Source organism: Medicago sativa, chromosome 6 (genome assembly GCF_051527215.1).
Source record: "Medicago sativa cultivar Bolivia chromosome 6, Bolivia_mono, whole genome shotgun sequence".
Lineage (NCBI taxonomy): Eukaryota > Viridiplantae > Streptophyta > Magnoliopsida > Fabales > Fabaceae > Medicago > Medicago sativa.
The window spans coordinates 84315048-84337529 of record NC_140754.1 but is presented as its reverse complement, the minus strand read 5'-3'; the positions used below and the strand labels follow the sequence as shown (position 1 = coordinate 84337529).

The 22482-nt window shown below is 34.8% G+C and overlaps 5 protein-coding genes across 8 annotated transcripts; 2 read left to right on the top strand and 3 right to left on the bottom strand.

Moving 5' to 3' along the window:
- Positions 1-651: 651 nt before the first annotated feature.
- On the top strand, positions 652-5643 carry AGD15 (ARF-GAP domain 15). Its single transcript, XM_085719350.1, has 9 exons — positions 652-1044; positions 2402-2460; positions 3091-3181; positions 3259-3313; positions 3627-3723; positions 3998-4196; positions 4536-4713; positions 4826-4942; positions 5336-5643. Coding segments are annotated over exons 1-8 (732 nt in total). The 5' UTR covers positions 652-993; the 3' UTR covers positions 4828-4942; positions 5336-5643.
- Positions 5644-8753: 3110 nt separating this feature from the next.
- On the bottom strand, positions 8754-10359 carry LOC146917532 (F-box/kelch-repeat protein At3g06240-like). The gene has a single exon (XM_085719349.1). It carries the CDS (start codon positions 10317-10319, stop codon positions 9159-9161), a length of 1161 nt encoding a protein of 386 aa, XP_085575475.1. The 5' UTR covers positions 10320-10359; the 3' UTR covers positions 8754-9158.
- Positions 10360-15076: 4717 nt separating this feature from the next.
- LOC146917531 (F-box/kelch-repeat protein At3g23880-like) lies at positions 15077-20810 on the bottom strand. Of its 4 annotated transcripts, none has more exons than XM_085719345.1 (3): positions 20751-20810; positions 17252-17336; positions 15077-17137 (listed from the first exon to the last, which is right to left on the bottom strand). In XM_085719345.1, the coding sequence occupies exon 3, from the start codon at positions 16583-16585 to the stop codon at positions 15413-15415; it is 1173 nt and encodes a 390-aa protein (XP_085575471.1). In that variant the 5' UTR covers positions 16586-17137; positions 17252-17336; positions 20751-20810; the 3' UTR covers positions 15077-15412. The 4 variants fall into 4 exon arrangements, with proteins under 4 accessions (XP_085575471.1, XP_085575473.1, XP_085575472.1 ...); XM_085719347.1 differs by lacking the exon at positions 20751-20810 and adding an exon at positions 17448-17466; XM_085719346.1 differs by lacking the exon at positions 20751-20810 and adding an exon at positions 17448-17534 and having other exon boundaries at positions 15077-17336.
- Positions 18279-20813, bottom strand: LOC146917530 (F-box/kelch-repeat protein At3g23880-like). The gene is made up of 2 exons (XM_085719348.1): positions 20401-20813; positions 18279-19482 (listed from the first exon to the last, which is right to left on the bottom strand). Exons 1-2 carry the CDS (start codon positions 20811-20813, stop codon positions 18675-18677), a joined length of 1221 nt encoding a protein of 406 aa, XP_085575474.1. The 3' UTR covers positions 18279-18674.
- A 57-nt stretch (positions 20814-20870) lies between these two features.
- LOC146917529 (secreted RxLR effector protein 161-like) lies at positions 20871-21837 on the top strand. Its single transcript, XM_085721890.1, has 2 exons — positions 20871-20913; positions 21383-21837. Exons 1-2 carry the CDS (start codon positions 20871-20873, stop codon positions 21835-21837), a joined length of 498 nt encoding a protein of 165 aa, XP_085578016.1.
- Positions 21838-22482: the final 645 nt, after the last annotated feature.

Sequence of the window (22482 nt, the reverse complement as noted above, 5' to 3'; positions counted from 1 at the left end):
AACATGTAGAGAAAAGATATGTAGTAAAAACAATGAATCAAACGAATGATAAATCATATTACCAAAGAAAGATGAAAACCTAAAAAAAACTATTAGAAAAGAATTAAAAATTAATGAGTTTTTTTTTTGAAGGAAAAAAAATTAATGAGATAAAATTAACGAGTTGAATCCAAATAAAATTTATGATATAATATTATGACATAGTTTGATTCATTTAAGTGACCAATTTAGTGAGATAAAATTTGACCTTTGAAACTCTTGTTTTGTTTTATCTCTTGTAAACAAAAAAGAAACGTCAAGGCTTGTCAATAAAGATGACTTACAAGGACTTACGATTTAGTCTACGACCGATCAGATAAAACTTTTTTTTTTTAATAGAAAAGTTTAAATTTTATAAAAACCTATTTAACTAAAAATGTCAGACCCCAAACTATATTTTTTAGCTATGAAGCACGGTTTTCTCAAAAAAAAAAAAAAAAACTATGAAGCACGGACATTCTTTGGATTAGGCGCATCCTGGTGTCAAGCACATGTCGTGTCTGACACCGACATGACACCAACACCTATAATTACACTGGATTATGTGTTTTTCTAAATTATTAGCAGTGCCGCTGAGTCGGTGTCCGTATCTATTTCCGTCCCTCCTTGCCGGTTGCCAACTTGCCATGACATCATTTGCGTTTGTCGTTGTTATTATGGTTTTGCTTTGTATAGTCAACTAAAGATAAAGACAGATTTTAGAATAAATTCTTTGTTACGTGGAACAATGAATGGAACTTCCGCTTTTGTCTCCTTCTCTGTCGCCAACCACACTTCCACCTCTCAATTATTCATTCCTTCCTCTCACCAACCTAAACATAAACCCCACAATCCACAAAAACTCTCTCCCTCTTCTCACCTTCCTTTCTCTCTCTTTCTCTCTTTGTTTGCTTTTCCTTCGTTGTGCATGATACTTACCTTGTGTCTTACGTAACCAGCGAAGGTTTTGCAAACATGAATGGAAAAGCTTCTGTTTCTAAAGAGCTTCATGCTAAACATACCAAGGTTGGTGTCTTTTGTCTCCTTCAACCCTTTTTAATATTTTTTATTTTTATTTATTAATTTCTATTTGGGTTTTTGGATCATTTAATTTGTTTTATGTTTTTGACTTTTGAGTTGATTATGGTTTTAGCTTCTAAATTCATGAAAATATATGGATACAAAATGTCGTTTTTAATTTTTGGTGGAAAACGAAAATTAGTTAAAAGCTTGTAAATATTTATGGAAAATTGTTGATAAAAATATATTTAGAATGTTGTTTTGGATGTGTCTCAAGACTATTGAGATATGATTAGGAATGATTACATTAGAGAGAGAGGAAGAATTGTGGGGGTATAAGCAGCACCTATTAAAGAAAAGATGGCGGAAGCTTGGGTTTGGTGATTTTGGTATATAGAGAGAGAAGAGTTGTAGATTTTTTAAGAGGAAATTAGATGAAAGGTAGTCAAATTGTTAGAGACGGATGAAGACCTAGACAAATTATAAGGGTATGGTTGGATGGAAGGATTGAGAGGGGATGATTTAGTTTTCATTTTTAAATTACAAATATTATAAAATGTTTTTCTAAATCAATCAAGTGTGATTGAGCTATTATATGATCATTAATTATGATGTTCTTTTATTTTTTATTTTAAAACATCAAATCAATCAAATATATATAAATCTGTAGATTTAGTTCTTCTACGTCCTCCCCTACTAAACCCTCAAAATCCCGCTCCCAAACACACTTTAAGAGAAATTATTAAGAAAAGCTTATAGATTAATGAGTTGGATAGACATATGGAAATGACTCAATTATTGTTGTTGTGTTGAAAAAACATGATACAACCCAATTTGAGTATGAATCACACTCCAGAGTTTAGAGAGAGAAACTAAAGATAAAAGAAAGGAAATTGATTATATTTTTCATTGATTCCAATCATGAAGCATGCAATGCTTATATAAGCTTGTGGATACTCATTATAAGATAATTATAACGGCTACACAATAACGCTTCTGAGTAACTAACTAATATAATACGCCTAAAAAATCCATTCTAAAAATTAGCTGAGTCATTGTTCCTTTATGAGTCACCCCATAACTTTTTCTTTGGGCTTGTAAGTTCTTTGGGTCTTCTTAAGATTGTATCAAAATACTCCCTCAATTCCTTTTTAGTTCTCAATCATTAAGAAAATACTCCCTCAATTATAACTAATCCCATTGTAGTTATAATTGTTGCTGTAGGATAGTATGATTGTTTAATTCATGCAGTTGACCTTAACATTTGGAAGAGAAAAAAAAAGGCTTAAATTTTTTGGTTATGGTGCTGCTTGGTGTTTTTGTTTTGTTTTATTTTTAAATATTTTTTTGTGACTGTATGCAGATCTTAGAGGGACTTCTTAAGCTACCTGACAACAGGGAATGTGCAGACTGTTGGACCAAGTATATACTTTTCACAACCCATTATTTTATTCTATGTTAATAAGAATACACATTTATGTTTTTTTTTTTTTTTCCATTAAGCTTTCATTTTTTTTATATAAACATTTTCGTGTACTTCTGTTACTTATATCCACAAGGAGATCAGTTGTGCAACTTATATGTGCCGAGAACTGTGGTTAATAGACTTTAGTTAAGTTTGAATCCATTGGGACTTGGGAGCACCTAAGATCGATCCTTGGCCAGAGCAATTATTGACCAGATTTTACTTACCTCTTCGTAAATACCGGATTACTAGGGTCTATTTCCCTTAAGAACCAGATGGTTAAGACCAAAACAATTGCGCCCAATACTCAAAGTTAGAGTGATTCACTCACTTCTAGGTTTTTCTTTCCTTTTTGGGGATGCTTCAACATTGATAATTTAGTTAGGATTAGGAGTGAGGAGATATAGTATACTTGAAAGTTTTTGTTTTGTGAAGGAAAGCAAGACAGTGTGACATTTAATATTTCAACCACATGTATATGCATCATTGTTAATTTTAGCAGTGTGAAGTTCGAAATTTGATCTTGCAATTTCTTCTATAGAAATTGATTAAGATTCTTCATGGTTTACGGAATTTTAATATTTCAGGGCACCACGATGGGCCAGTGTTAACTTAGGAATTTTCATTTGCATGCAATGTTCCGGGATTCATCGGAGTCTTGGAGTGCATATATCAAAGGTTTATATACATGTTTTTCTTCCTTCTTTCTCTGATTGGAAATTGATAATGGCTGAACATTCTGATTTTGCAATTAGGTGAGGTCCACAACTTTGGATACATGGTTGCCAGAACAAGTTTCTTTCATGCAATGTAAGAAACTATGCAAGCAATTTCTTACTTTCTTTGTGAACTGTATTATTGAGCAAATTATAAGATACAATGAATGACTCTTTCTTTCTCTCTTATAGGACATTACATAATATCCATTTATTTGATTAATGAAACTAATTACTCATGGAAGATATCAGTTTTGTCAAATAGCATATATAGCACCATAACGTAGCGTAGTGAAATTTTAACTGATTGCTATTTTATGCAATTGACAACACTAGAAGATATGATAACTGTTACAAAATATTGTTTGGTTCTTGCCAGTGAAACTTATATGGTATGTTTTATGCAGACATGGGTAATGCGAAGTCAAATAATTATTGGGAGGCTAAACTGCCACCAGATTTTGACAGAAATGGATATGGAATCGAGAAGTTTATCCGTGCCAAGTAAATTGTTAAATATAATGGATTCTTACACATAACTATATGGTTCAAAATTGAGGGTGTGGGGTATGGTTACACTGTGAACCTTGATATTATGTTAAAATGCAGCCGCAATTGTGGTTGTGATGCCGTTGCAGAGGCCTCTAAATAAAACCTTTATCTTGTGGCAGCAATTGCGGTTGCAGACTAAGATTTAAGACTATGCTTGAAACATCGAGATAAATTTTCGTTTACTTTTCCATTTTATACTATTGCTAACTTGCTTAAGTTCCTTCAGGTATGTAGAGAAAAAGTGGGCTTTGCAAGGTGAACTACGATCAGCTTCAAAGTCAGCTGATATGATGTTTGAGTTCAAAGATTTACCAGCTGATGGGGTCAAGAGTGGTATTAACAGAAACAGAAGATTATCTCTTGAGGAAAGCATTCTAGTGAATCATATGGCACAAGTTCGGCCTCCAATAGCAAGATCTCATGAGGTATTCATGTTTTATACGATGTTCAATCCTTCATAGTCAGATCAGTGTTCTCAAATAGTAGATATAGCATAGCGAAATTTTAACAAACCACTATTGTTTAGTGAGATGCGATTTAGTAAAAAGTGTTGACAAATAGCGACCCAGCAGAGCAGAATTTAAGCAAACCGCTATTCTCTGCGATTCATAATTGACAACACTAGGTCAGATGCATGTTCAATGCATCTTATTTAGTAAACCAGTCACTTGCACAATTGTTTGCTCATTCAAAGTTTTGGTTACCTTCCAATATTTACATCTCAAAAACCAAAATACCAATTAAGGTTTATCTATTGAACTCAGGCTCCCTCAGGTTTACAAGTGAAGATTAAACCACCAATAAAGAGGCCATCAGCATCAGTTGATTTTGATAATCCCGTTGGAAATAGCAACAGTACCGTCGATCTTTTTAGTATGCTTTCCATTGATGCCGATAAAACGAATATCTCAACTACACCTCCTAGCTGGACAACATTTGACTGTAAGATTACATTACCTGTATCACATCTGCTGAATCTTTCTTCTATTTTATTTCATTCTTTTGGTTCATGATATGCACGTGCAAATTATTAAATCAACATTAATGTTTACAGGACAAGGCATGTGAATTGTTTATAGATTTGTTGAGCTAGATTTTTGGATAGATGTCACAGGATTACGGTTGCAGACTTTCTTGCAATGTTGCACGAACATCGAACTGCATTGATCTGGTGTGTTCTTCTCATTGAAATTTATTGATGCTGATGTTTTTCTTTATCTCCATATTTTGATGACCGTCGTATTATTCACATTATTCATTGTGGTCTGTGGTCTTAAAATTACTGAAGTTGGTCAAATATGTTGATGAGTGTCGCACATTGGATGATACATGGTCAGAATATGTATTTATAAGTGGGCGGCATCATACAAGCCGATTTTTTAGTATGAAGATAGGTCTAACCTAAATTTTAAAATGATATTTGAGTCTATCTCGAGCCATTTGGCTCACGCTCTAGATATGACCTGAAAATGCGTGCTTCCTATTTTCAGTGCAGAGGACCTTTAATACATTGTTGGAAACATATTTTTTTGGAAAGGAATTGATAATGGTTATGTTTTCACAGGTTTATGGACTAATTTTTCAATCAACGCAGACTTCAACAGCAGGATGTAAATTAGGCTCTTATCTGCACCCCCTTTGGAGTTGATATATCACATAGCTTGAGCTAGTCATTACAATGATTTGATTTTCATTGTAACACCTACTATCTCTTTATTTCTGCAATAGCCACTGATTCAGATGGAAAAAGGGATCAAGGAAATCACACTTATTTTTTTATTTTATTTTCTTCTGTCGCATTGTCCCTTCCGAGAATTTGTGATTCAAGAGGTTGTGCATGAAATATTTCCAGCTTAAGCTTCTTGTTCTTTATCTTGTGTGCCTTTTTTCTTTAATCATTATTTTTTTGGTAGATAGATGAAATGACAAATAACCATTGTAACTCACACACACACAAGTGGAGGGGCCAGGGTTTGAACCCTGATCACGACGACCGACCTAGCAATTTCAGCATTTTTGCAAGTTGAATTCGGACTTGTGAACTTGTCAAATGGTGGGACCCCTTCCCTGACCCTGCGTATGTAGATGCTTTGTGCACCGGGGTGCCCTTAATCTAAATAGACATAAATTTTCTTCATTGAATTTTGGTTAGTTTAACATTGGATGATATATTTTGGTAAAAAAAAGCCTTGATTGATATGTTAATAAGTTTCATCTTAGTTACCTGCAAATTTATATCTTGCACAACCGTTTGGTTTAATGATATAATCATTTAGCAAGTGTAATTGGTAAATTGGACCTAACTTCAATTTCAAGTATACTACTGTATACGAATTGCAATCAACAATTTTGACTAGATGAACTTTATATGATCAGGAAGCAAGACTTGTTAGAACTGGAATTAGGGTTAGTTTGATTCAATCTATTGAGATATATAGAGAGAGAGAACAGAGAGAATTTGAAATGCTTCTAAGCTATTTTTCATTGATTGTTGAATTGTTATGATACAATAGGAGGTGAAGATTATTTATAAGCTTCACAATTTGTAACTACCTCTAGATCATGTTCCATATGCTTAGTTCTGGAATGGAGCACATGCTTTTGAGCTAGTGCAATAGCATTCCTGTTATTACAGAACACAGTAGGAGTACTATAGGGAACTTTGAGCTCTGTGAGAAGAGATTGAAGCCATAGCAGTTCAGTTGTAGCCAATGCCATGCTTCTATACTCTACTTCTGTGCTACTTCTTGACATAACAAGCTGCATCTTGTCCCACCAAGACACCAAATTAGGACCAAGGTAAACACATGCACATGAGATTGACTTAAGGTCTTCAGAGTCAGAAACCCAGTCAGCATCACAATATGTTTCAACCACATAAACTAGCATGTAAAGAACAGTTGATGCCTTGGAGTAGATGAAAAGTGAAGGATCACATATTCTTGCTGAGAAACCAAATTTAATTAGTGTAGAGTTAGTTTTCCAAACCAAGCACGTGGGCCTTGCTTAAGGCCATAAATAGCTTTGTTTAGCTTACAAACCAAGGACTTGTCAGATGAAACGAAGCATCGAGGTTGAACCATATAGACCTCTTCTTCAAGAAGTCCATTAAAAAACGCATTGTTAACATCTAGTTGAAGAAGTGGCCAGAAATGATTAAGTGCCAAACTGAGTATGGTTCTGACAGTTACAAGTTTAATGACAGGAGAGAAAGTTTCTGAGTAGTCAGCTCCAAACTGTTGGTGGAAGCATTTGGAAACCAGTCTTGCCTTGAACTTGTTTACTGTCCCATCAGGATTTTCTTTAATCCTAAAGACTCACTTACATCCAATAGGTTACCTGTGCCGGGGGGGGGGGGGTGAGGTAAGGACCAGGTGCCATTATTAATGAGAACATCAAATTCTGGGGGGGGGGGGGGGGGGAGGTAAGGACCAGGTGCCATTATTAATGAGAACATCAAATTCTGATTTCATAGCTGTTAACCATACAGGATCAGACATAGCCTGTTTGAAGGAAAAATCAGACGAAGTTATAGAGGAATCCAAAATCTCTCCCTCTGCATCTTCTACACGCCGTTTTCAATTTTTTTTTTTAATCAAAACATAGAGACCACAATAACATAAAGTAGAACTACCAGATCAATAGTAAGAAAGTTATCACTTATCAGAAAAGGTAAAGCATATGCACGCTTCTTAAAGAGGAGAGGACTATTTTGATGTTTCGATAGCCATATTTCTCTAACATATATCTATGGCTTTATAACTTCAGATAGCCATATTTCTCTAACATATATCTATGGCTTTATAACTTCAGATGGAATGCTTTCTTTGTAAATGACCAAACACCCTGCAAATATATTTCACTTTAAAGTTACACTGAACTAACTCATCTTGTGTCGGTAAGTAAAAGCTATATATCATATGTGATTTCTCCAAACATACAGAATAAAGCTACCCTTAAGCCGCCATAATGCATATAACTACTACAGCTTCCATGCTGGCCACAAATCGCCACCAACAGACCCAATTGAAACACTCTATCTTACTGCTAACAAGCCACTATTCGACTAAACAACACAAGCACGTGTTACAAAATGATACAGTTTTAACAGAACAGTGATGAGAAATTGAACTCAAAAGTACCTAAGTCACGAAGTACATATATCTGATCTGTTTTCTCGCATTCTTCAAAATCCTACATCTAAGATCAAAAAGCTACACTCCAGCCGCATCACCCTTCCAATTCTAAAAAAGAATGACCAACATCACCGCAATATACCAGCTCAAACCCCGCCCTTTTTCGACAACAAGTAATGGCCTTGCAAAACACCATAACTTCACAATATGTAAAATAAGGCTACATGTCTTGCACATGGAAATTTGTATTATCAAGAAGTAAGAAAGTAAGTAACTAAGTAATACAGTTGGCTTGAATGAAGTTTGAGTTTTTGCGCTTTTCAGCCAAGCCATTTGTTAGTAACATGAATTACTAAAATCTAATTAGTTAAACAAATTAGCGCAGAAATTCAGCTATAAGGTTATACAACGTTTAAATTTTTTGCTGAACGTACAGTCCTTATAGCAGTCATATAGTTATCCCATGCACAAGCACTAAATGAAGCCTTTCTGGTTGTATGAATTCCAAAAATCAGAATGGATTTCAGAATAAACTACTGGTCATGAGCGAAATTACTGAAACTGATATGAATCTTTTCAATAAAGGGGAGATGAAGGAGATTAGTTGATTTGATCTAACCCATCATGCATGAACCAGACCAGTTTATTATCTAGACTTGGAATACCAAAGAAAAAGTAAACAAGAACATGGTGGCATGAATCATGCTGTCAGAATGTAGTGAAAGTTCAAATAGAGATCGATTAGATCAAGTTTTTCATATAGAAGTTATTTCTACATAAAACTAGAGGGCATCCAGTAAAGCTAATCGATATAGAAACAAAATTAGGTTGCAAATCAAAAGGGAGTAAACATTCAAAATAAAGTTGATTTCTTTTAGAACGCAAAATATATCAATAGGTTCAATACAAGCACAATGTATTAAAGCAAAGAACAAGGATACAAAGATTAAAAGAAACTCGATACACAAAGCATCCCACACAGAGAAGCCACAACAAACCAGCAACTCCAACCCCTACTACATAATACTATCACTACTAATCAATAGAAACTAGATCCTAAGACAATAAACACATACTGTTGAATGCATAGGACTGCAATATGGTATGCATAAAAATCAGATTCTATAACATTCCCACCGGCACAAAGTTCATGCAAAGCAGTACCAACCAACGACACCGATCAAAGTGCCCACATTGCAGCCAGACTAGTAACCACAATCATATATCTCTTGGTGAAAAGAAGAACAACAATTAATTATTTATTCCTCCAAATGGAAGAATGTTTTCCTTGTAAATTATAATCGAACAAAAATAAGGATTGTTTGCTTTATAACCAACCTCCTCAATCAGTTGTGTGCTTAAATCAAGCCAAACTAGTTCTTTATCTTTTCTGGTGAAGAATATTTCTCCTTTCGTCCCCACTCCGATAGGACGCTCGACGCAAGACAACGGTCCAACAATGAAGAGTTTGGTCCATGATTCCTTCACACCGAATTCGCCCAAAATTGATATGTGAAAATTAGTCGTCTCTTTATGATATGAGACCAATGCAATGGACCCATTTAACACCGCCAAGTTTAACCACATTGCTAAATCACCAAACCAATCCTCTACTTCCGAGGGTAACGGTGTTGTGAAGAACACCTCATTGCTAAAGTAAAATGATACCAAAAATGATCCATCAGGGCTATCTTCTTCGTCTTCACACAACCAATGACACATTCCATCCAAGTAGACTTGGGTGCCTTCACTAAATTCCAAAGAATACGGCATGTCAACATCAAGTTCTCTCCACAAGTTACTTCTTAGGCTATATATCTCCCATAAGGGCTCCAAATATTCCTGTGCAAACCGTACATTACGAATGACCTTATAGTCATTTGTAACACGGTCATAACCAAATCCATAAAGTTGATAAAAAATATCATCAAAATCAAAATCCATATCCTCATCATTATCTAAGATAAACTCAACTAGACCGGGAGCCAGACTGGGAGGAAGGAGCGTGCTTGTTTGTGTAGCTGGGTTCCACAATACAATTTTTTCACCATCAGAAGAATAATCATAGAAACAAAGTGTGCCATCAATACCACCGAAACCAAAAATACGAAAATGGCCTCCAGATAAATCAAACGAATCTAATTTGACCTTATTCTCAAACCTCTCACCGGGAAAAGAATATAAAACTTTTTTATCATTTTCTATAACACTTAGGAGGAGAGATGCTTCGTCGTAATAAGAACAACGATGAGAGTTAGTTATGAAATCATTGCGGAACATGTTCATGAAATAAGTATTTTCAGGTAAGAGAGACCATGATTTGCAAACAGATTCAAATCGCTTCAAAGATTTAAGAGGAAGTTTTGATAGAATGGAGAAGTGAATATCATCAGGTATATGTGTACTAACCATTTCATTCTTCGTTGAAGCCAAAAAATAACATAAGAGAGTAGAAGGGATCGAAATGGATGGAACAAAGTTTTTTTTTTGGGGAATTAGTCACTTTAGTCCCTGAATCGGAAGGGATTCGTCACTTTAGTCCCTGAATGCAGATAAATTGCAAAATAGTCCTTGAATGTAGACTTTGTTAGTCAATTTAGTCCCTGAATGCAAACTTCGTTAGTCAATTTAATCCCTGAATGTAGACTCCGTTATTCACTTTAGTCCCTGAAATTGACTATGCAGGGACTGTTTTGCAATTTCTCTTCATTCAGGGACTAAAGTGACGAATCCTCTCCCATTCAGGGACTAAAGTGACTAATTCCCTTTTTTTTTTTTTTTTAAGGAATGGAACAAAGATTGTATCCGTTTGTTTGCATACTAGTACTAGTTGAGTACAATGCAATGTACGGGGCAACATTATCTTGGTTAATTATATTGATTAATACTGATATGTGAACTGATTTTTTTTTTTTTTAAATCAATATGAGAACTAATGTTAAATACTAATAATACAATTAACATTAATTTAAATTGAATATTACTTATTAGAATGTCATGGTAAACCCCTCAAACAAAAATAAAATAAAATGAATGTCATAGTAAAAACATAGTAACCATGAACATACTTGTAAGATTGCCAAAATTTTACTTAATTTTTTTTTATAGTATAATAAATAACTGCGTTAATAAAAACATATTACTCTTCTCCTCCCTCTCCAACAAGTGAGCCCTAGTTTTCTCTCTCTCTAGGTTTTCTCTTCCAGTTTCTTCATTGAGGGGTGGTTTTGGGTCAATTTTTGACCCGAAATCACCCCCTCTTCATCTTTTCCTCTCTATTTCAATCTAAATAAGTGATTTCCACATAGATCTAGGTTTTTTCTTTGTGATTTCATCTTCTAAGTGTGGTGGTTTGTTGTTCGTCGTCTTGTGCGGCACTGTTTCATTTTCCGTCTTCTTGCGGTGTTCATTTGATTCATCTTGAAAGATCGATTATTCAATCAAAGATTTGGGCGTCAACGTTGCAGATCTGGAGTCCATGGATATTCCGGTCACTTTAATTTTATCATATATTTTTGTAGGCATTATGCCGTTATATGCTATTAACTTGGATGCTGTGAGTTTGTTCGCAGATTCATCCTTTACGTTTTTAGCGGTGTTGAATGATGTAATCTCTCGATTTGAATGAATGAATATCATTTTATTTTTGTCAAAAAAAAAAAATAACTGCGTTAATACAAATATTAAAAAAATAATGAATACCGAAAGCATGGTTCTAGTAAGCCCCTTGTATATTTGGGGAGTGGATTGATAAATTATCTTAAGAGATATTATTTATTTTGTGTACCTTTTTTTTGACTCATTATGTTTTTTGGTAGATAGACGAAATGATTAATAACCATTGAACCTCACACACGTAGGTGGAGGGGCCAGGGTTTGAACCATGATCACAACGTCCGACCTAGCAATTTTGGCATTTTTGTCTGTTAAACTCAAACTTGTGAGATTGTCAAATGGTGGAACTCCTTCCCAGACCCTGCGTATGCGGGAGCTTAGTGCACCCGGCTGCCCTTAATCTAAATAGACATAAATTTTCTTCATTGAATTTTGGTTAGTTCAACATTGGTTGATATATTTTTGTAAAAAAAGACATTGATTGATATGTTAAGAAGTTTCATCTTAGTTACTTGCAAATATATATCTTGCACAACCGTTTGGTTTAATGATATAATCATTTAGCAAGTGTAATTGGTGCATTGGACCTAACTTCAATTTCAAGTATACTGTATACGAATTGCAATCAACAATTTTGACTAGATGAACTTTATATGATCAGGAAACAAGACTCGTTAGAATTGGGATTAAGGTTAATTTGATTCATTCTATTGATATAGAGAGAGAACAGAGAGAATGTGAAATGCTTCTAAGCTATTTTTCATTGATTGTTGAATTGTTATGATACAATAGGAGGTGAAGATTATTTATAAGCTTCACAATCTGTAACTACCTCTAGATCATGTTCCATATGCTTAGTTCTGGAATGGAGCACATGCTTTTGAGCTAGTGCAATAGGGTACTCATGTTATCACAAAACACAGTAGGAGTACTATAGGGTACTTTGAGCTCTGTGAGAAGAGATTGAAGCCATAGTAGAAGTTCATTTGTAGCAAGTGCCATACTTCTGTGCTACTTCTCGACGTAACATGCTGCTTCTTGGCCCACCAAGACACCAAATTAGGACCAAGGTAAACACATGCACATGAGGTCGACCTACGATCTTCTGAGTCAGAAACCCAGTTGAAGCCTTGGAGTAGATGAAAAATGAAGGATCACATCTACTTGTTGAGAAACCAAATTTAATCAGTGTAGAGTAGTTTTCGAGCCAAGCACGTGGGGCTTGCTTAGGGCCATAAATAGCTTTATTTAGCTTACGCACCAAGGACTTGTCAAATGAAACGAAGCCGGGAGGTTGAACCATAGAGACCTCTTCTTCGAGAAGTCCATTCAAAAACGCATTGTTAACATCTAGTTGAAGAAGGGGTCAGGAATGAGTAAGTGCCAAAGTGAGTATGGTTCTGACAGTTACAAGTTTAATGACAGGAGAGAAAGTTTCGGAGCAGTCAGCTCCAAACTGTTAGTGGAAGCCTTTGGCAACTCGTCTTGCCTTGAACATGTTTACTGTCCTATCAGGTTTTCATTAATAGGTTACCTGTGAGGTGGGAGAGGTACTAAGGACCAGGTGCCATTATTAATGACAGCATCAAATTCTGATTTCATAGCTGTTATGTTAACCATGCAGGATCAGACATAGCCTGTTTGTCAGTCTTTGGTTCAGCATGTGCTAAGATTGGAGTAGGATGCAGCCTAGGAAAAACACATTAACAATTACAACGTATTACGACCATATAAAAGCACAAGATAGGCAAAACCATACCAAGTACCAGGTTGTTCCAAGCTATGATTACCCAATACTCCAATCATGAATACTATTGATTGACGACTTCTAGTGTTGGCCATCAGCAGTTGCGTACCAGTCTAGAATATTTGCATCAAATCAAATAAAGAAAATAGCCTTTGATATATTTATTGATTGATATATTAACTTCAATAAATCCAAGGCCAAAACTAACCAAATAGATTTTTTTTCAACTCTTTTCTCCAACTCTTTCTATCGTCTATCACTTGTTTCTCTCATCATTCGATCAATTTCAATTTCGTATTGAGTGTACACACAAATTCTCCTATTGTCATACCACATGCCCCTGCAAAACCTTCAACTAACATGGCTGTGCTAACTGTTTTAACAGCTCCTACACCCATCATTAATGAAACAACAGAAATGAACCCACGGAGAAAATGAAGTAAACAGAGTTGAAGCTTAATAAGAAACATTATTGTCAATTTTTTTTTTAATCAAAATATAGAGACCACAATAACATAAAGTACATTTACCAGATCAATAGTAAGAAAGTTATCACTTGTCAGAAAAGGTAAAGCTATTTCTCTAAAGAGGAGAGGACTATTTTGAAGTTTCAATAGCCATATTTCTCTAACATATATCTATGGCTTTATAACTTCAGATGGAATGCTTTCATTGTAAATGACCAAACACCCTGCAAAGATAAGATTTCAGTTTAAAGTTACACCAAACTAATTCATTTTGTGTTGGTAAGTAAAAGCTATGTATCAAATGTGATCTCTCCAAACATACAGAATAAAGCTACCCTTAAGCCGCCATAATGCATATAACTACTACAGCTTCCATGCTGGACACAAATCGCCACCAACAGACCGAATTGAAACACTCTATCTTACTGCTAACAAGCTGCTATTCGACTAAACAACACAAGCACATGCTACAAAATGATACAGTTGTAACAGAACAATGATGAGAAATTGCAGTCAAAAGTTCCTAAATTGTCACAGAGTACATACATCTGATCTTTTTTCTAGCATTCTTCAAAATCCAATACATCTAAGCTCTCCCAAAGTATAAAAAAGCTATACTCCATCCGCATCACCCTTCCAATTCCGAAACAAAATGACCAACATCACTGCAATATACAAACACAAACACCGCCCTTTTCCGACAACAACTAATGGCCTTGCAAAATACCATAACTTCACAATATGTAAAATAAGGCTACATGTCTTGCACATGGAAGTTTGTATTTCAAGAACTGAGAAAGTAAATAACTAAGTAATTATATGTGTATTATGGAGATACATACATTATCATATTTCATCCAAGCTACAGTTGGCTTGCATGAAGTTTGAGATTTTGTGATTTTCAGCCAAGCCATTTGTTAGTAACATGAATTACGAAAATCTAATTAGTTACACAAATTAGCACAGAAATTCAATTACAAGGTTATATAACATTGAATTTTTTTTTGCTGAAAATACAGTCCATATAGCAGTGATATAGTTATGCCATGAACAAGCACTAAATGAAGCCTTTCTGGTTGTATGAATTCCAAAAATCAGAATGGATTTTAGAATAAACTACTGGTCATGAGCAAATTTATTGAAACTGATATGAATCTTAACAATAAAGGGGAGATGAAGGAGATTAGTTGATTTGAACTAACACATCATGCATGAATCAGACCAGTTTATTACCTAGATTTGGAATACCAAAGAAAAAATAAACAAGAATATGGTGGCAAAGCTAAACGATCATTCTTTGCATTGATAGAAACAAAATTAGGTTGCAAATAAAAAGAGCGTAAACATTCAAGATAAAGTTGATTTCTTTCAGAAAGCAAAATACATCAATAAGTTCAATACAAACACAATGTGTCCAAGTAAAGAACAAGGATACAAAGATTACAAGAAACTCGATACAGAAAGCATCCCACACAGAGAACCAGCAACTACAAAATACTATCACTACTAATCACTAGAAACAAGATCCTACGACAGTAAAGACATACTGCTGAATGCATAGGACTGCAATATGGTATGCATAAAAATCAGATTCTATAACATTCCCACCGGCATAAAGTTCCTGCAAAGCAGCACCAACTGAAGACACAGATCAAAGTGCCCACAATGCAGCCAGACTAGTAACTACAATCATATATCTCTTTCAGAATGTTTTCCGTGTAAACTATTATCGAACAATTAGGATTGTTTGCTTTATAACCAACCTCCTCAATCATTTGGGTACTCAAATCAAGCCAAACTAGTTCTTCATCTTTTCTGATGAAGAATATTTCTCCTTTCGTCCCCACTCCGATAGGACGCTCAACGCAAGACAACGGTCCAACAATGAAGAGTTTGGTCCATGATTCCTTCACACCGAATTCCCCCAAAATTGATAAGTGAAAATTAGTTGTCTCTTTATGATATGAGACTAATGCAATGGATCCATTTAATACCGCCAAGTTTAACCAAATTGCTAAATCATCAGACCAATGCTCTAGTTCTGACGGTAAGGGTGTTGTGAAGAACGCCTCGTTGCTAAAGTAAAATGATACCAAACATGATCCCTCATTGCTATCTTCTTCACACAACCAATGACACACTCCATCCATGTAGACTTGGGTGCCGTCAATACAGTCCAAAGAATACGGCATGTCAACATGAAGTTCTCTCCACTTGTTACTTCTTAGGCTATATATCTCCCATAAGGGCTCCAAATACTCCCGTGCGAACCGTACATTACGAATGACCTTATAGTCCTTTGTAACACGGTCATAACCAAATCCATGAAGATTATAAAAAATACCATCAAAATCCATATCCTCATCATCATGATCTAAGATAGACTCAACTAGACTGATAGCCAAACTGGGAGGAGGGAGAATGGTTGTTTGGGTAGTTGGGTTCCACAATCCAATATTTCCTTGATTATCATTAGAAAAATCATAGAGACAAAGTGTGCCGTTAATACTACCAAAACCAAAAATACAGAAATGCTCTTCAGATGAATTAAACCAATCTAATTTGAACTTATTCTTAAACCTCTCACCATGAAGATAATATAAAACTTTTTTATTATCTTCAAGAACGCTTAGGAGGGGAGATGCTTCGTTGTAATAAGAACAACAACGACGGGGGTTAGTTACGAGATCATTGCGAAACATATTCATGAAATGAGTATTTTCAAACAAGAGAGACCATGATTTGCGAACACATTCAAAACGCTTTAAAGATTTAAAAGGAAGTTTCGATAGAATGGAGAAGTGAATATCATCAGGTATATAGCTGTTACTAACCATTTCATTCTTCATTGAAGCCAATGCAGGGCTTGCTTAAGGCCATAAATAGCTTTGTTTAGCTTACACACCAAGGACTTGTCAGATGAAACGAAGCCTGGAGGTTGAACCATATAGACATCTTCTTCGAGAAGTCCATTCAAAAACGCATTGTTAACATCTAGTTGAAGAAGGGGCCAGGAATGTGTAAGTTCCAAAGCGAGTATAGTTCTGACAGTGACAGGTTTAATGAGAGGAGAAAAAGTTTTTATGTAGTCAGCTCCAAACTGTTGGTGGAAGCCTTTGGCAACCAGTCTTGCCTTGAACTTGTTTACTGTGACTCACTTACATCAGGTTTTCATTAATCCAAAAGACACACTTACATCTAATAGGTTACCTGTGAGGTGGGAGAGGTACTAAGGACCAGGTGCCATTATTGATGAGAGCATCAAATTCTGATTTCATAGCTGTTAACCATGCAGGATCAGACATAGCCTGTTTGATAGTCTTTGGCTCAGCATGTGCTAAGAGTAGAGTAGGATGAAACTTGGGACAAACAAATGAGAGGGAAGCAGTGAAAGAGAGTCTCTGCAACCATAGCATCTCAAAGAGTGTCGTTCGGTAGTATATAATTAGTTTTTCAAAGTCCAATTTAATGTTAAAGTCAAAAAAATCAATGGAATATCATAATTTTCAACTCACACATAGGATGGCATGCAATTCCTCGAAGTAACAGGATCGAAGTTATCGAGGAATCCAAAATCTCTCCCCCTGCATCTTCCACACGCTGTTTTCAATTTTTATTAATCAAAGCATGACCACAATAACATAAAGTACAACTACAAGATCAATAGTAAGAAAGTTATCACTTATCAGAAAAGGTAAAGCATATGCACACTTCTTAAAAGAAGAAAGGACTATGTTGAAGTTTCAATAGCCATATTTCTCTAATATCAGATGGAATGCTTTCTTTGTAAATGACCAAACACCCTGCAAATATATTTCACTTTAAAGTTACACCGAACTAACTCATCTTGTGTTGGTAAGTAAAAGCTATATATCAAATGTGATTTTTCCAAACATACATAATAAAGCTACCCTTGAGCCGCCATAATGCATATAACTACTACAGCTTCCATGCTGGCCACAAATCGCCACCAAAAGACCCAATTGAAACACTCTATCTTACTGCTAATAAGCCGCTATTCGACTAAACAACGCAAGCACATGCTACAAAATGATACAGTTGTAACAGAACAAGGGTATATAACGTTGCAAAAATTTGCTGAAAATACAGTCCATATAGCAGTGATATAGTTATGCCATGAACAAGCACTAAACGAAGCCTTTCTGGTTGTATGAATTCCAAAAATCAGAATGGATTTCAGAATAAGCTACTGGTCATGAGCGAAATTACGGAAACTGATATGAATCTTTACAATAAAGGGGAGATGAAGGAGATTAGTTGATTTGAACTAACCCATCGTGCATAAACCAGACCAGTTTGTTATCTAGATTTGGAATACCAAAGAAAAAAATAAACAAGAACATGGTGGCATGAATATTGCTCGCAGAATGTAGTGAAAGTTCAAATAAAGATCTGTTAGATCAAGTTTTTCATATAGAAGTTATTTCTACATAAAACTAGAGGGCTCCGGCAAAGCAAAACGATTATTCTTTGCATTGATATAGAAACAAAATTATGTTGCAAATAAAAAGAGCGTAAACATTCAAAATAAAGTCGATTTCTTTTAGAAGGCAAAATATATCAATTAGTTCAATACAGCACATTGCGTCCAAGTAAAGAACAAGGATACAAAGATTACAAGAAACTCGATACACAAAGCATCCCACACAGAGAAGCCACAACAAACTAGTAACTCCAACCCCTACTACAAAATACTATCACTACTTATCACTAGAAACTAGATCCTAAGACAATAAACACATACTGCTGAATGCATAGGACTGCAAATATGGTATGCATAAAAATCAGATTCTATAACATTCCCACCGGCACAAAGTTCCTGCAAAGCAGTACCAACCAACGACACAGATCAAAGTGCCCACAATGCTGCCAGACTAGTAACCACAATCATACATCTCTTAGTGAAAAGAACAACAATTAATTATTTATTCCTCCAAATGGAAAAAGGTTTTCCTTGTAATTTATTATCAAATGATAAGGACCGTTTGCTTTATAACCAAGCTCCTCGATCATTTTGGTACTTAAATCAAGCCAAACTAGTTCTTCATCATTTCTGATGAAGAATATTTTTCCTTTCATTCCCACTCCAATAGGACGCTGAACACAAGACAACGGTCCAACAGTGAAGAGTTTGGTCCATGATTCCTTCACACCGAATTCGCCCAAAATTGATATGTGAAAACTAGGCGTCTCTTCATGATATGAGACCAATGCAATGGACCCATTTAACACCGCCAAGTTTAACCACAATGCTTCATCACCAAACCAATTCTCTACTTCTGAGGGTAAGGGTGTTGTGAAGAACACCTCATTGCTAAAGTAAAATGATACCAAACATGATCCAGAAGGACTATCTTCTTCACACAACCAATGACACACTCCATCCATGTAGACTTTGGTGCCGTCAATACATTCCAAAGAATACGGCATCTCAACATCAAGTTCTCTCCACGTGTTACTTCTCAGGCTATATATCTCCCATAAGGGCTCAATATAGAAGAGTGCAAATCGTACGTTACGAATGACCCTATAGTCATTTATAACACGGTCATAACCAAATCCATGAAGTTGATAAAAAATATCATATGAATCAATATCTTCATCATAATCATCTACGATAGACTCAACTAGACTGGGAGCCAGACTGGGAGGAAGGAGCGTGTTTGTTTGGGTAGTTGGGTTCCACAATACAATTTTTCCGCTAGAAAAATAATGGAGACAAAGGCTCTGTTTGGTAAGACCATGAAAAGAGCTTATAGCTTATAGCGGATAGCTTATAAGCTCGTCTGACAAAATAAGCTCTGTTTGGTAACATTTTTTACAACGAGCTTATAGCTTATTTCACGAATTTCCACGAGCTTATAAGCTATTTTTCAGAAGCTATTCCAAGTAGCGTTTGAGCTTATAGCTTATAGCTTATCATCTTTTATTCCATTTTTACCCTTATTAGTTTAACTAAATTTCATTTTTTGCCCTTTAACATTCATTATATTATAAATTAAAATACATATGGTTTAAACATGCATATATGAATGATTCTTTTTTTAATGAAAGATATTTTTTTTTCCAGTTACGTTTACCCTTATGTTTTTACAATTGTTATGTTTTTTTTGGTAACTATTTCAATATTTACTATCGCTATATTGTTACGGCATAGCATTATTTTTACGCTTTACTTTTTTTTTTTTTTGGTACAAACTACTTTTTATTTTAAAGAAGGTACAAACTACTGTTACATTTAAAATATGTAATTTTGTTTTTGAAGCGATGTAATTTTATTTATTGTTAATATATTTTTAACACTTTATATGTAATTTTTCTAGACAAATGAAAATAAATATAAATTAATATTTAGGGATTAAAAATTAATTTAATAATAATATTAAATTAATAAATTTAAATTATTAAATTTTAAGTACTTAGTTGATATAAACTTTATTATGAATTAAAATTGTCCTTTTATGTCATTTTACATTTATCAGCTAGTTGAACGCTAATTTTACCAAACACTTCAAATAGCTTATCAGCTATAAGCTATCAGCTATCAGCTATAAGCTATCAGCTATAAGTCATCAGCTATAAGTCATCAGCTATAAGCTATCAGCTAGCTTATCAGTCATCCGCTATTTTTACCAAACAGAGCCAAAGTGTGCCATTAATACTACCAAAACCAAAAATAAGAAAACTGAAACGTTCTTCAGATGAATTAAACCGATCTAATTTGACCTTATTCTCGAATTTCTCACCGGAAAGAGAATATAAAGCTTCTTTATTATTTTCAAAAACACTTAGGAGGAGAGATGATTCGTCGTAATAAGAACAACAACGACGAGAGTTAGTTATGAAATCATTGCGGAACATGTTCATGAAATGAGTATTTTCAGATAAGAGAGACCATGATTTGCAAACAGATTCAAATCGCTTTAAAGATTTAAGAGGCAGTTTTGATAGAATAGAGAAGTGAATATCATCTGGTATATAGTTGTTACTAACCATTTCATTCTTCGTTGAAGCCAATGTTGTAGCCTTCTCCATCTTCTTGTTGAATTGAGCCATAATCTCAAGATAAGAGGGTTTTTTTTTTTTTTTTTACAAGCTCAAGATAAGAGGTTAATGGTTCTGGTCCTGGTGTGTGATGCTGATCGTTGGATGGGAGGTTATCTGCGGCTGTGGATTACTCTTTCCTGGATCCGTGCGCTTTTAAATCTACCAATAGAAAAAACAAAAAATTCACCTTATAGTTTTTATTCCATCTTTACCCTTGATTCTTACGAGGCTTCACTATTCACCCTATAAGTTTACAAAAGTATCGATTTTAGCTTCTTTTAAAAAAAAAGGAAATGTTAACGAGTGCCCTCGAGACACTCTTTAAGCCCTTTCAAAGGAAACTTTTTTTGAAAACTTATGTAATTAATACATTGGAAATTGGAATATTTAACTTTTGTATGGAATAATTTCTTCTTTTGGTATGCTTAAAGAGTGTCCGGGGGTACTCGTTAACAAGACCCTAAAAAAATAGCAAAAGCCCCCCCTCATGTTTAACCCATTTTGCAAAACATCAATTTTGACCTAGTCAATCCTATGTGTCACGCCATGTGTGATTTTTTGGAAACCTCATTTGGTAGCTGCTAAGAGGATCCTTAGACACATTAAAGGAACTGTGGAATATGGTTTTCTATTTCCTAATGGAAGCAGAAGTGAAGTGAATGAGCTCATTGGATACTCAGATAGTAACTGGTGTGGAAACTTGACTGATAAAAGTAGCATTTCATATTATGTCTTCAAGTTCAATGATGTTGTTATATCTTGGTGTACCAAGAAGCAACCTGTACCTATTGCACTCTCATCCTATGAAGTTGAGTATATTGCAGGAATATTTGCTACATGTCAAGCTTTGTGGTTGGATTCAGTGATGAAAGAACTCAAGTGTGAAGTTATGAAACCTATGACACTGAGAATCGATAACAAATCTGCCATATGCCTTGGCAAGAATCCAACCTCTCATGGTGGAAACAAGCACATTGAGACTAGATTCTACTTCATTAGAGAACAAGTGACTAATGGAATGGTTGAGCTGTAGTATTTACCTACATAACTGCAACTTGTAGATGGTTTTACTAAAGCTTTGAAACTTGACAAATTTGAGTTTCTGAGGAAGAAACTTGGTGTTTTCATTATTCTGCAGTTATGAATTAAGGGGAAGTATTATGATTTAATCCATAACTGCCATTTAGCAAGTTAGTTAAAAAATTTGTTACAAAACTTGTTAGTTAGTGAGATAGCTTGTGCTACAAGCAAGCATCATATTTGCCTATAAAAGGCTTTGTAATGTGTACATTCACTTCTTAATGAGATTTACATTGCAAGCATACTATTTCTATTCTATTCTATCTCAGTTTTACAGTTTGTTTGCTATTTTCTCATCTTGCTTAAAACAACTTATCTGAATAAGCACTTTTGCTGCGCAAATAGATCATAATTTGATCTAACATAACAATGACCTGACAAAGCATAAAAAACAATTACTTGTAAAAGAAAATTTTGGTGATGATTATGAAAAGAAATTAAACAAAGAAATAAAGAAGCATGTAATTGAAAAGAAAAACATCGAAAACAATTACCTAACAAAGACAAGAGATACAGCGACATTCAACAAAGAAGGACGTGAGCGTGTTTTGTAAAGAACTAAGTATCACTGCCGAAAAAATCTAATATCCCAAGGATA